The sequence below is a fragment of the Indicator indicator genome, chromosome 3, assembly GCF_027791375.1.
Source record: "Indicator indicator isolate 239-I01 chromosome 3, UM_Iind_1.1, whole genome shotgun sequence".
Taxonomy (NCBI): domain Eukaryota; kingdom Metazoa; phylum Chordata; class Aves; order Piciformes; family Indicatoridae; genus Indicator; species Indicator indicator.
This window is the reverse complement of record NC_072012.1, coordinates 5,546,069-5,560,601: the sequence shown is the minus strand read 5'-3', so window position 1 is coordinate 5,560,601 and position 14,533 is coordinate 5,546,069. Positions and strand designations below refer to the sequence as shown.

The 14,533-nt window shown below is 49.0% G+C and overlaps 1 protein-coding gene across 1 annotated transcript; it reads left to right on the top strand.

Annotated features, from left to right (window-relative positions):
* Positions 1-10,143: 10,143 nt before the first annotated feature.
* On the top strand, positions 10,144-13,769 carry MANSC4 (MANSC domain containing 4). Its single transcript, XM_054399727.1, has 3 exons — positions 10,144-10,366; positions 11,863-11,997; positions 13,096-13,769. Exons 1-3 carry the CDS (start codon positions 10,144-10,146, stop codon positions 13,767-13,769), a joined length of 1,032 nt encoding a protein of 343 aa, XP_054255702.1.
* The last annotated feature ends 764 nt before the right edge of the window (positions 13,770-14,533 follow it).

Genomic DNA, 14,533 nt, shown 5'->3' with positions numbered 1-14,533 from the left:
CCCCTTCAGGTACTGGAAGACTGCTATTAGGTCTCCTTGGAGCCTCCCCTTCTCCAGGCTGAATACCCCCAGCTTCCTCAGCCTGTCCTCATGGCAGAGGTGCTCCAACCCCTTGATCAGTCTCATGGCCCTCCTCTGGACCAAAGAGGGGCAACAAAGCTGGGGAGGGGTCTGGAGCACAAGCCTTATGAGAGGAGGCTGAGGGAGCTGGGAGTGTTTAGCCTGGAGAAGAGGAGGCTCAGGGGAGATCTCATTGCTCTCTACACCTACCTGAAGGGGGATTGTAGCCAGGTAGGGATTGGTCTCTTCTCCCAGGCAACCAGCAACAGAATAAGAGGACACAGTCTCAAGCTGTGCAGAGGGAAGTTTAGGCTTGATCTTAGAAAGAAGTTCTTCCCAGAAAGAGAGATTGCTCACTGGAATGGGCTGTCCAAGGAGGTGGTGGGGTTGATGTCCCTGGAGGTGTTTAAGAAGAGACTGGATGAGGCACTCAGTGCCATGGTCTAGTTGATTAGTTAGGGTTGGATGATTGGTTGGACTTGATGATCTTGGAGGTCTCTTCCAACCTGGTTGATTCTGTGATTCTGTGGACCTGCTCAATCAGGTCCAAGTCCTTCCTCTACCTGAAGCCTGAGTTTGAGCACTGGCTGTTTTTTTTCTCTTCCTCAGGTTCAGCCTTGAGAAGATGATCACACAAGAAGTGTCTTACCACTTCAGTGGGAGTCCAGCTCCTATTTACTTCTTGTACTTCCCAGAGGCAGACATTTCAAGCACTTGTAATCATTCATACTCCAGAGGTAAACAGAGAGCTGATGTTTGTCATGGCCATTGAACTCCCCCCCGTTGGAACACAGTAGGGTTGCCAACGTGGTGCTGTGATTGCCATCTTTAGACATCTGTTTTGAAGCCTCTAATGTTTGACAAATTGGTAACTTAGCTCCTAATTGGGAACTTCTTGTTTTTTCCATCTAGTCAGTAGGGCCAGTCCTGCTCCCACGAAGTGTTGACACTGCAGCCTGGCTAGATGGAATATTTCTTCTGTTCCTTATGTGCCTGTACCTGCCAAGGATTTCAAGCCCACCTTCCTCAGTCTGTGTTTTCTGTCATGTGCTAAGTGTTTTCTTCCTGCCAGCAAACCTCATAGGGCACTGACTCTGGGTGTCACGGGGAGCTGCCACATGCAGAGGGGGTCAGCAGCACTCTTTGTTGAATGGCCACTTCTGCAAAAGGCCTGAATCTGTGCCCTTCACCAAACGTTTTTGCTGGGCTGGTTGTCAGCTCTCTATGCTTTATCCAGCCTTAGGACTGGGCAGTTGTGTAAAGTCAGAGCATGCTGACAGGGCAGTCCCTGTTTTGTTTTGGTTTTTTTACTGCAGTAAACAGGCAGGCTGTATGGTGTGCTTATGTAGTATTTGCACTGCAGGTGCAGCAAAGGCAAGGACTACAAATACAGAACAAAGGAAAAACTGGGCATTTCAGCAATTTGACATGATTTCTGGGCAACTCTCTCCAGGAAGGAGTCTAGAGGAAAATATATTGATTTACCAGAGGGATGTAGACAGCAAATTCTTGTCCCCTCTCCCCTTAACAAGGGCCATACATTTGGGATGGTGATGGTGGCATGGGTTGGGTAAGAGATGTTACAGAAAGGGCAAGAGAGAGACAGTGGCTGGGAGGAGGAAGGCTGAGATCTGGCTCTGGGCTGCCATATGAGATCTAAGCACCGTGGTGAACTTCAGTCTTAGAGACACTGTGAGGCTGGGGAACATGCACTCGTGTCTGAGAGACCCAGGTGCAGTTATTCTGCATTGCTGCCTGCTGACTGTATTTTACAGCCCTTTTTGCCCAGCTTGGGACTGTGTGTTCATAGGCACCAGCCTCTCTCAGCCAACAGCACTGTTTTCATTGATGTAACAGAGATGAAGTTTCAGGTCCCATAAAATAAATAAGGTGATTATTTTTCTGGTTTTTTTTTTTTTTTGTTGTTGTTCTGTATATTTGTAGAGATAATCTGGTCTGTCTCCCAGTCCACAGCTCTATTGTTTTATGCTAAGATCACTAATACATAATCATTGTACTGGAGTAAAAGAAAAGCTCATGCTGTTTCACCAGCAGTCTTGGTGCTTCTTCTGAAGAGAGTAGGAAATGGAACTCTAGTGCTAGAGCTACAAAGGCAAACTCTGTATTTAAGAGCAAGAAAAGACTTGCATGATCTTTGAAACAAACATGAAAGACTATCACTCTTCAAGGAGGTGCTGACACGTGAAACAACAGGAGAACAAGTTAGCATGGTGGTGGGTATTACATGAGTGCCTGCTGCAAGAACCTACCCTGAGGAACTAACATGCAAAGGAAGGCAAGGGTAGCTATGCTCAGCTTTTTAATAGAGTGTGGCTTCTGGAGCAACATCTTCAAGCATGTTTAGGTAGTTCAGGTCTCTCTTTACAGTGCCTGAAAGATGAATTTATCTTAAGGAAAAGGATTCTCAAATGCTGGCAAATGGCACGGGAAGGGACCAGGCTGTCCACAAGGGCTCTTTAGGATCAAGGTGGCCATTTCTGCCTGGGATTCACAGGCCAGGCACTTCTTCCTGTGCTTGGTGCCTCAACTGTTTTCGTGTAGTTAATGCCTGAATTATTTGCAGGATGAAGAGAGATCCCTGTTTTAAAAAGGCTTGGAAATGGAAGAAGCTCTTTGATACAGCAGTGTATTGTAATCGACTGTTCAACCATGATATGGAAAACCTAAGCTGCTGCCCTTTTCTCTGCTTGGCCACGCATTTCTATAGCACGGTGACTTTTCCAGCAGAGCAAAAGCAAGGAAATAAAGAGAGCCAGGAGGAGCTACTGCCACAAAGGTAGGAGAAGCAAGGGCAGAGATAACTAGATAGCAGCAGCATTCTCTGTTCTGTGTGGGACTCAGCTCATGCTTCCTGCCTGGCACACGATGTGTGTAGGGCTGCTGCAAGCTGCTCTCTGTGCTAAGACCTGAAGTCTGCTTGCACTTTAGATTCACTTCATCTGTTTAAAACTGCTTAATTTTACTTAAAAAAACATAGTCATGTTTTTTGTTCTCTGAACCACTGCATGGTAAGCTGGATGGTCTCCAGGTTGGTAAGGTCATGAGATACACAGCAAAGGAGGGTAACAGAAGTATCAGTGACTGGAAGCTAGAATGGGAAATGCTTTTCTTGGCAGGAAACCTGCTTTATATATACATGAGAAGGCCTAAATTTCTTTTTGAGTCTAACCCAAGATCACACAAAAAATCTGCAGCAGAGGAGAACACAACCCTTAAACACCAGTACTGTGCCTAAAGGAAGACTGCAGGGGCTGGGTGTTTGTTTTAGGCAACCCTTTTCTTGATTCACCACAGAGGCCCTGGGTAATATATAAGGACCAGAAAGGACCACACCAACCTGACAAGGCCACATGGAGGGAAAAGATACTAGGGGAATACTGAGTTCCTTTCAGCCTTGTTAGTCTAAAATGTGCAGTGGAGCTGGCTGAGGGGCTGTTTAAACTATACATGCTTGCTGATCTAAAGGGCCATGTTCTTCCCTCTGAGGCTCCAGGGAGGTGGGTATTGGGTAACAGTGGAATTCCTCAGGAGAGGAATTAGTCTCTTGGAAAGGATTCGCCAGCTGCTGCCATTGTTTAGTATTCTCCTGGTCACAGGGTACAAAGCAAGCATCTGTGGAACAGAGGAAATATCCTGCAGCATTTCAGCATTATCAGTGTCCTAGAGCCTCTTGGACTTTCTGGCTGCAGTGTTCAGCTGCAATCTCTCTGCTTTGTGAAGGATAAGCTGCTAGAGAAAGGTGATTTCTGTGTTCAGAGCTGCAGCCAAACAGAGCACTTCTTAGCCAATGCCATTAGCAAAGCTAGTAAGAAAATAAAATAAAACCCCACCCCTATTTCTAGTAGCACTTGTTTAGACTTTATTCCCCCTTATTTTCTACTCATTTTTTCTGCTTTTGATGCACCATTTAATAGTTATTCCTTGTAATTTTTTTTTCAGATGTAACATGACTGAAAAAAACAAACCCTTGGGAGTGGTATTTTTTTGAACAGTGATGATTTATTTAATTTCATTTTTCATTTCATTTCATTTCAAGAAGGTTGGAAGAGACCTCAAAGATCATCGAGTCCAACCTGTCACCCTACACCTCATGCCTATCTAAACCATGGCACCAAGTGCCACGTCCAATCCCCTCTTGAACACCTCCAGGGATGGTGACTCCACCACCTCCCTGGGCAGCACATTCCAGTGGCCAACCACTCTCTCTGGGAAGAACTTTCTCCTCACCTCCAGCCTAAACCTCCCCTGGCACAGCTTGAGACTGTGTCCTCTTGTTCTGCTGCTGGTTGCCTGGGAGAAGAGACCAAACCCCTCCTGGCTACAACCTATTATCCAGTACTTAATTTATCCCTGGTTTAGTCAAACTCAGTGAGTGGTTAACACTAAAGTGTGTGCAGCTGAGCTGTATCTGGGCAGCAGGCACACTGCTAGTAGGCATTCTCTGTGGATCTTGAGGAAGCTGAGGCACCAGACAGCAGAGTGGAGGCAGGAGTGTGCAAATCATTCCAATGGATTCCAATCTGGTCCATTTTTTATGTCAAAGGCCCAGTAAAGAATTTTCTTGAAACTCTCTTAGGTGAAATAAGTGTTCTCTGACCCAGAGGGCAAATGGTGTGCTGGGCTGCAGCCAGAGGAGTGTGGGCAGCAGGGCAAGAGAGGGGATTCTGCCCCTTGACTCTGCTCTGCTGAGACCCCACCTCCAATCCTGCCTCCAGTTCTGGTGTCCTCAGCAGAAGAAGGACACAGAGCTGTTGGAGTGAGTCCAGAGGAGGCCACAAAGACCATCCAAGGGCTGGAGCAGCTCTGCTGTGAGGACAGGCTGAGGGAGCTGGGGGTGTTCAGCCTGGAGAGGAGAAGACTCTGGGGGGACCTTAGAGCTGCCTTCCAATAGCTGAAGGGATCCTGCAGGGAAGCTGCAGAGGGACTTTTCCTGAGGGTGTCTAGTGACAGGATGAGGGGCAATGGTTTGAAGCTGAGGGAGAGCAGGGTTAGACTGGAGCTGAGGAAGAAGTTCTTCAGTAGGAGGGTGGTGAGACTCTGGAAGAGGCTGCCCAGGGAGGCTGTGGCTGCCTCCTGCCTGGGGGTGTTGAAGGCCAGGCTGGATGAGGCCTTGAGCAGCTGAGTCTAGTGGAGAGGTGTCCCTGGCCATGGTGGGGAGGTTGGAGGGGATGAGCTCTGAGGTCCCTTCCAGCCTGAGCCACTCCAGGATTCTGTGATTAAAACACAGGCACACAGCTATCCAAAAGGAGGTAAAGGTGATTCCAGTGCAGACCTACAATTCAATTTATGCGTATGGGGTGCAAGGCAGGCACAGAGCTCCCCCCTGACTTCAGAGAGCATTAGGGTTGTGCTGTGTGGGATTATGCTGCATATTGCATGAAATCATTTTGCTAATGCTTGTTGGAGGACATAGGTAGGTTCATAACTCACCTGGGAAACTGCAGGCTTTGGTCTCACTTCTCAGCTAGTAGTTTTCATCTTCCAGCACATATGATTTATGTTAGCATGCCTGACTTTAAATGCAGCAAAGAACTGCTTTAAACAGTTGGCACTGGTCTCTCCCTACACCTCAGGCAGGCTGAGTCTGTGCTAGCAGCACTTCTGCATCAGCATGGCACCATCCAGGAGTGTTGAACTGCTGCACCTGAGCCTCAGGAGGTGTCTCTCACTTTTACTATCTGCTTGGGAAAAGGGTAGGCACAGCCAAGAGGCCCAGCTGTTCTCTCTTGCCTCTTCTGCCTTTCCATGAAGGATGTGTCTCTGATCATGCTAGTTTCCCCACCACTGACAGAGCAAAGAATGGAGAAACTGAATGGGCACTACCCTGGGCTGGGCCATAGCAGCTAGCACCAATGTCTCCTAGAGCCATTCAAAGAGCATAAATGCTCCAGCTTCAACCTGGCTCAGGACACTCACTGCCCTCCCTCACTAGACTGGGAAGAGTTTTCAAGAGATTGACAAGAGAAGCACAGGACAGTAACAGTGTGGACAACAAGTGACCCATGAACTAATGTAGTTTTGGAGGCCCTGATCTGACCCTAAGATGAAAGCCTTGGCATTTTCAGTCCTTTCCAGGAATGCCCTCCTGTACTGTACAGATCCTCTTCTGCTCTTTACATGTCCTGAGTACTAGAGCCACATACTCCATGGAAGCTGAATACCAAGTACCAGTAGAGATCTGTTACTCTATATGGAAAGAAGTGCCAGCTTTTGGTTATGTTTGGCAAAGGAAGAGTTAATGCCTGATGATGAATCCTTTGTTCCAGGCAGCTCTTGGATGGCGCCATTGTCACTGCCAGCCCAGGTGGAAAACCTGAGGTACAGTTTCTGTTCCTGAGAAGAGTCTCTAAAAGCTCCTGCTGGGGCAGGTACTGTTATATCCCTTGCACTGAAAGGGCTGCAGGGACACCCACGTCCTCAGAGAACAGGCAACTGCCTTTTTGTTTTCCAGGGGGGAATTTGAGAAGGCTGATGAAAAGAATGACTGAACACCATGAAGTGCTGCCCTGACTCTGGCCGGAGAGACTCCGTCCCCGCAGCAGAAGTCTCTTGGTCCCTCCTTGCAGAGCCCTGGGAGCAGTCAGTCACTGGTTTGCAGGTAAGATCTGGGTGTTTCCTTCTTGATTTCAAACTTCAGCATTAAGGGATGTATGTGCAATTCCCATTGAAAAGGCAAAGGGGAGTGATGGGGAGGCTGGCAGAAAACTCTGACATTTAGCAGACAGAACTTTTTAGTTTTTAAAGCAAATTGCCTAAAGCAGCCATTTAGGGACTTGTTTTAGTCTCTTTATATTTGCATTCAATAAAGCCTTTCTCTGCAGATATTCCTGCTCTTACAATCTATTCAGAAACAGAGCAAGGAGAAAGACTGACAAGTAATGAAAAGGGAAAAAGGCTGCTTGTCTGAAGCACACAGCAGAACAGGATAAAACCATGAAGCTACTAAGACTAGAAAGGTGTCTGTTGGCAAAGAGTGGCCACCAGCAAAAGAGGCTTTAACTACCCATTGCAAACACAAACCTCTGGACACATCAGGACTGGGTCCCCAAGTCTGATTTGGCAGATGCATCATTAAATGTTCTGCACAGTGAGCACTTTCACTCACTAAGGAAGTGGTAATGACTTGTGTCATCTGCACAAACACTTCCCAAGGCATCAAACACAAACCCAGGGGAACTCAGACAGCATAACCTTCCTGTGCTTGCAGACATAGGAACCATTGAAGCTCCCCAGGACATCAAATGTTCTGCTGATGCCAATAATCCTGTTTATTTACGTGGACTGAAGACACACTCAGCTTCACCCAATACAGACACTTGCTTTGCATGCTTAAGCTCTTTAGTAGATGCTTCCTTAAGTTATTCAGGATCTTCTAGGTTTCTCTTCTTGGGGAGATGGGAAGAACAAGAGTGAGGAGAGCAGTCAGGAATCAGGTTTTTTGCATGCAAGTGTTACAGCACAAATTAGATCCCAGACTCATACTGAATGCTGGAGGCAATATAGGAATGCTGATGCCTTGGAAGAGCTGGGAAACTGAAACAAACCTGTTAGAAAAACATCCTGTCACTAGTGGTGGTGTCAGTGATAGACTCATGCCTGCAATAACCTGCTGAGTGCAAACAAACAGCTGCATTGAAACGTGCTTGGAGGGAATTCACTGAGGTTCAAGCACAGCCAGGGACCAAAGCAAAGAAAATGAGAGAAGGGTGAGGAGCTGCTTTGCAAAAGAGGCTTAGAGCATTAGCCTCTCATGCTCTTCTCTACAATTTTATCCCAGTATTTCCCACCCCAGCCATGCAGTCTGCACAGTACCAGTGACTGGAAATCCTCCTCATTATTGCCAGGAGTTCCACTGAATACATAAATGCCTTGGTCTAGCTACTGGATCAACAGGACTCTGAGCTTTAGCACCCTCCCAGGAGCTCTTTAAGGTACAGCATTGTAGGCTTGCTGGCTCATTTCCAGAGTGGGGGCCTTGTTCTACAGGACAAACAGCAGGACAGGCTGAGGGAGCTGGGGTTTTTCAGCCTGGAGAAGAGAAGACTCTGGAGAGACCTAAGAGTGACCTGCCAGTACCTGCAAGGCTCCAAGAAGGCTGCAGAGGGACTGTTTGCAAAGGTCTGCAGTGACAGGACGAGGGACAATGGTTTGAAATGAGAGAAAAGCAGATTTAAATTGGATATTAGGAACAAGTTCTGCACCATGAGTGTGGTGGAACACTGCCACAGGTTGCCCAGGGAGGTGGCTGAGGTCCCATCCCTGGAGATATTCAAGGTGAGGCTGGACAAGGCTCTGAGCAACCTGATCTAGTGGAGGATGTCCCTGCTGACTGAAGGGGGTTGGACTGAATGACCTCTGAAGGTCCCTTCCAACCCAAACCATTCTACGAAATGAGCTTGAGGTTCCCCCTCCATCTAACTCAGCTCTGCTTCACACAGAACTGGGAAAAGTCTTTGGTTCTAATCTTGAAGAAGAAAAAAAAATGCAGTGTAAGATACTGTTTTATGCTCAACACTAAATTCTTACTGCAGACAGCCATATTCCCACCTCTACCACTGAATTTCAGTCAACTGCAGATTGCAGTCCTTGAGGCCTTTCTGTAGGACAGGCTCACAGGAGTGGGGCTCAGGGATCAGCCTCTGTTCTTCTAAGAAACAGAACACTTGGGAGCTTCAGGTTTCAGCACAGGTGCTTGAAAAAAAATGCCTCCTTATATGCCAGCTGTGTATTGTTTCTTCCACTCCCAGGCATTTTCCAAGCTTAAACAAGGACAGAAAAATCCATCCAGACTTTTCAATATCTTTAAAACTGCTCAGGGCAGAACTTTGCCCCTTTTGTCCAGAGATGAACACAGGTCACAGTCTTCCCTACCCAGACACATCACTTCCAAGATCTTTGCAAATAAAACTGGATTATGGTTGCAACCACTGCAGAGTAGGGAAGGGGAAAACAATGTTCACCTGTAGCTGGTAGATAGAATTAGATAGCTCAGTTTGTTAGTAAAGAAGGAAACTCTATATGCAGCTGTGAGAGACTTGGGGGTGTTGGTTGCTGAGAAGCTCTCCAGGAGCCAGCAGTGCCCCCATGCAGCCCAGAAGGCAGCTGTGTGCTGGGCTGCAGCCAGAGGAGTGTGGGCAGCAGGGCAAGAGAGGGGATTCTGCCCCTTGACTCTGCTCTGCTGAGACCCCACCTCCAATCCTGCCTCCAGTTCTGGGGTCCCAAGCAGAAGAAGGACACAGAGCTGTTGGAGTGAGTCCAGAGGAGGCCACAAAGATGATGCAAGGGCTGGAGCAGCTCTGCTGTGAGGACAGGCTGAGGGAACTGGGGGTGTTCAGCCTGGAGAAGAGAAGACTCTGGGGGACCTTAGAGCTGCCTTCCAGTACCTGAAGGGATCCTGCAGGAAGGCTGCAGAGGGACTTTTCCTGAGGGTGTCTAGAGACAGGACAAGGGGCAATGGTTTGAAGCTGAGGGAGAGCAGGGTTAGACTGGAGCTGAGGAAGAAGTTCTTCAGTCTGAGGGTGGTGAGACTCTGGAATAGGTTGCCAGGGAGGCTGTGGCTGCCTCCTGCCTGGGGGTGTTGAAGGCCAGGTTGGATGAGGCCTTGAGCAGCTGAGTCCAGTTGAGAGGTGTCCCAGGGCATGGTGGGAAGGTTGGAGGAGATGAGCTCTGAGGTCCCTTCCAACCTGAGCCATTCTAGGCTTTGATGTTAAGGCTCTCTGCCTGGTTTGGTCTTAGAATGACAAAAGACAAATTTGGGACCAAGGACAGAAGTTCTCTGAATGAGCAAAAAACAACTTTTGCCTTTTGTGTCTCAAAACCTGTCTCCAAATAAGTACATAGAGAACAATAATGATTATCATTATCTTATGTGGATCATAAAATAGCTGCTTCCTTCCAGCAGCTGCCCAAACAGCACAATGGGAATTGTCTGGGGAAGGCATCCCCTGGCTCATGTCCCTGGCAGATCTGGTTGTACCCTCACCACTCAAGATACTGTCTCCTAAACTGCTGTCCAAACTTCAGTGCAGCCCTGGGAGAGGAAGAGCCCCTTACAGGGCAGAGATGGTTCTGCTGGTGGCAGCAGCACTGCTGGTTCTGGGCTTGGCTGTGAAGTCAGAAGCTCTCTGCTCACCCACAAGCTTCTACAAGGACTGCTGGATCCGACGCTTCCCAGGCCTCCTGATCGACCTGCAGGAATCACAGAAGAGGGGAGCCCAGGTGCTGAAGGTTTATGCAGAAGTCTCACCCCAGCAGTGCAGCAGAAGCTGCTGCCTCTTGAGCAACGGTGAGTGGCTCCTGCCAAGCTGGTGGCACACATGAACGTTTGTGGGGCAGCATTCTGGGCGTTTTCTGCACAAACCTTTGAAGAGGAAATAGTTGAAAAGGACACAGAAAGGATCTGAGGGTTTGTCTGAGGCAGGAAAGCAGAGGCATGCTGTAAATGTCCCCTCAGCCCCAGAGAAAGGAGTTTGAGAATCTGTATTTGCTAGAAGACTACTCTAGAGACACAAGAGAACCTTAGGGTCTGCTTTGAAATTTCAGATCTGTGACAAAGCTTTTGGGCAATGCCAACATTCCAGCAGTAACTCTCCAGTACCCACCACACTCCTGTACAGAAGGATCAGACAATGATTCCTCTTCACTAAAGCAGGACATGGTGAGGGGGCCGGGGGAGGGAACAGACAATTTGTCCTTCTCTGAACTACCCGTATCTTCCTTTCTTGCAGAGAACACTCTCTTGTTCTGCTGTCACTCCATGGTTCTGCTGCAATCCAGATTAAGTTCTTCAGTGTGAGGGTGGTGAGACTCTGGAACAGGCTGCCCAGGGAGGCTGTGGCTGCCTCCTGCCTGGGGGTGTTGAAGGCCAGGTTGGATGAGGCCTTGAGCAGCTGAGTCTAGTTGAGAGGTGTCCCTGTCCATGGTGGGGAGGTTGAAGGAGATGAGCTCTGAGGTCCCTTCCAGCCTGAGCCATTCTGGGATTCTATGACTAACACGAACAACAAAATTACAGCAATAAATAATAGCAATGACTCAGAATTTAAAATCAGGAAAGGAGGTTTTTCGATACGGAGGATTAAAGTGAGATACCAGTTACTAAAATCACCAAATCTAAATTTTGATGAAGTTGTGAATTACAAGCAAAAAGATGACTTTGACATAACTAGTATAACTGCTAGCAGCACTCCTGGAAAGAGTCCACTTCTGTTGTAAATACTGTGAGGAAAGAGCAACTTCCTGCATTTCACACAATCCCAGAATGGCTCAGCCTATCCCAGAGTCTCACCATGCTCATGCTGAAGAACTTCTTCCTCAGCTCCAGTCTAACCCTGCTCTCCCTCAGCTTCAAACCATTCCCCCTTGTCCTGGCTCTAGACACCCTCAGGAAAAGTCCCTCTGCAGCCTTCCTGAAGAATCCCTTCAGGGACTGGAAGGCAGCTTTAAGGTCTCCCCAGAGTCATCATCCCTGGAGGTGTCAAGAGGGGATTGGATGTGGCACTTGGTGACATGGTTTAGTACTAGGTCATGAGGTCTTGGGTGACAGGTTGGACTTTGATGATCCTTGAGGTCTTTTCCAACCTTATTGATTCTGTGATTCTGTGATTCTCTTCTCCAGGCTGAACAACCCCAGCTCCCTCAGCCTATCCTCATAGCAGAGGTGCTCCAGCCCTTGGATCATCTTTGTGGCCCAATATTAATGATGTGATGTCAACCCCATAACCCCATGGACCATGCAGTGGTCACCCTGCTGATAAGCTCAGCTTTGTCCTTTCTGCATTGCAGCTTCCTGCAATCTGGCAGTGTTCTACCATGGAGCCATTCATGAGAACATGAACTGCCTGCACGTGTCCTGCCCAGCACTGGAGAGCTGCATCCTAAAGGCTAGGATCAACGTGGTTCTCTACAACATCACCACAGGTAATGAAGCATTTCCTGCAGAAAAGCTGGAATATGATCCTGGGGCAGTTGCTGCGCTAGGAGACCTGCAGCAACATGCAATGCTAAGCTCCCAGTTTTCCCTGAGTCATGAGTGTACCTGCTCCTGAGAACACTTCCCCCTTCCCACCATGCAGTACATCACACAATCACAGAATCAACCAGGTTGGAAAAGACCTTTGAGATCATCAAGCCCAACCTATCACCCAACACCATCTGATCAACTAACCCATGGCACTAAGTGCCTCATCCAGGCTTATTTTAAACACTTCCAGGGATGGTGACTCCACCACCTCCCTGGGCAGCACATTCCAATGGCCCATCTCTCTTCCTGTAAAGAATTTCTTCCTAACATCCAGCCTACACGTCCCCTGGCGTGCTCCCAAGTGTGATGCTCCAAGTACCTCATCAGTATTGTGCTGGGAAAAATGTCCCCTCAGATCTGAGACACAGAGAGGCAAGGCTGCCACTGCTCCATGTCCCCAGAGCCAACCAGCTGCAAGGCACATTAGGCACCTGCACAAAGAGGACACTTCCATACACCAAGTGTAGATGCAGCCAGGCACACAGGCAACACAGACAGCACCAAGAGCCTCCTCCTGCCTTTTCTGGCTGCAAAGGATGGAGATCTGATGGTGCAAATCTATAGGCACAGCTGTGTACCATGCCAGTCTCCTCAGCAGCTAGGCTCAGACACCAGTCTGCCCAGTCTGGACCCCTGTTGCTGTCACCAGAATGTACAAGCCCCTGAGGATGCAGACCCCCCTCAAGCTGCTGGTGCAGACTGTCAGACACACACAGCTGGCTGGGCTTCCCCTGCTTCCCAGCAGCCTGGATCCCTGCCTTCCCTCCCCTTTGATTGCTTTCCTAAGATCCCATAGCAAGTCCTGTCAATCCCAAAGTGCACTAAGTTTGCATCCCCTAAGGTGTCCCCTAACCCTAGGCAGTGAAAGCCCAGTCCAGAAGATGCTGTTGGGTGTTACTGGGGCTCCTTGCCCTGTCTTTGTCTCCATATGCTCCTGGTGTGGGTGTACAGAGGAGCTTTCATCACAGAACCTGACACTGGTTATGATTTACCAGGGACTGATCCAGATCTTCTGCTCTTTGGAAAACTGGCACCCCCAGAGGCCAGTCCTCACCTCCCACCCAGTGAACATGAAAGGCAAAACAGCACAAAAGCCACCAAGCAGGAGAGATGCCAGCATCTCAACACCACCTCCAGATCTCTTCTGATCCAAGCTCCATCTGCTACCAGTAGCTACAGCTTGCCAGCCTCCAGCACCAGCCTGAGGGTCACAACCCCTGCAATTCCTGCTCACTCCAGGGCAGAAGCTCTTCCTACAGATGATCCTTTAGCTATGAGGACGAGCACAGCTTCAGGAAGCAGCAGGTCAGTCCTCAGCTCAGACAAAACTGTGCACTCAACGTTGACACCCAAGTCTGCCAAGGTGGTGTCCCCCATGCCCACTCCTCCTGGCCTCAACAGCAGCAAGCAGCACTCCAACGAAACCAAAGGCTACAGCGGCAGGAATTACACCTCGGAGAACCAGGCACCTCCCTGGGAGCCTGCAGCCCTGGGGGTCTGGCTGATTCCTCTTGTGCTTTGCTCTTCTCTCATCTTCCTCTGCTGCTGCTCTGCTGCTTTCACAGCAGGGCACTGCAGCAGCAGGAAAGGGCACTACACGCCCACATGGAGAAAGAGAACCACCTCAAGGCAGGTCATAAAATACAGCACTGCCAAGGGCAGCTGCTGAGGTACAGTCACCAAGGAAGCTGGGGAGCTATGGTCATCAAGGGCGGGTGGTGACCACTATAGGTTGGTGACTGACCTGCTGGAGGGCACTGAAGGGGAAAAGGACCTGGGGGCCCTGGTGGATGGAAGGTTGACCACGAGCCAGCAATGTGCTCTGGTGGCCAAGAAGGCCAAGGGCATCCTGGCTTGTATTAGAAGGGCTGTGGTCAGAAGTGCAAGAGAGGTTCTCCTCTCTCTCCACTATCCTGCCCTGGTGAGGCCACATCTGGAATATTGTGTCCAGTTCTGGGCCCCTCAGTTCAAGAAGGACCTCAGGGAACTGCTTGAGAGAGTCTAGCCACAAAAATGATGGAGTGGAACATCTTCCTTATGAGGACAGACTGAGGGAGCTGAGGCTCTTTAGCTTGGAGGAGACTGAGAGGTGACCTCATTCATGGTTATAAATACGTAAAGGGTTAATGCCAAGAGGATGGAGCCAGGCTCTGCTCAATGATGCCCAATGACAGCACAAGGGGCAATGGGTGGAAGATGAGGCATAGGAAGTTCCATGGAAACAGGAGGAAGAATTATTTCCCTGTGAGGGTGACAGAACACTGGAACAGGCTGCCCAGGGGGGTTGTGGAGTCTCCTTCTCTGGAGATATTCAAGACCTGCCTGGATGAGTTCCTGTGTGATCTGCTCTAGGTGATCCTGCTTTGGAAGGGGGGTTGGACTAGATGATCTCTGGAGGTCCATTCCAGCCACTGACATTCTGAACTTTGGTCA

Coding starts and splice junctions, on each gene's coding strand:
- MANSC4 (XM_054399727.1), top strand. CDS start 10,144: ATGGTTCTGCTGGTGGCAGCAGCACTGCTGGTTCTGGGCTTGGCTGTG. Junction 10,367..11,862: donor CTGCTGCCTCTTGAGCAACG/GTGAGTGGCTCC, acceptor TCTGCATTGCAG/CTTCCTGCAATCTGGCAGTG. Junction 11,998..13,095: donor TCTCTACAACATCACCACAG/GTAATGAAGCAT, acceptor ATGATTTACCAG/GGACTGATCCAGATCTTCTG.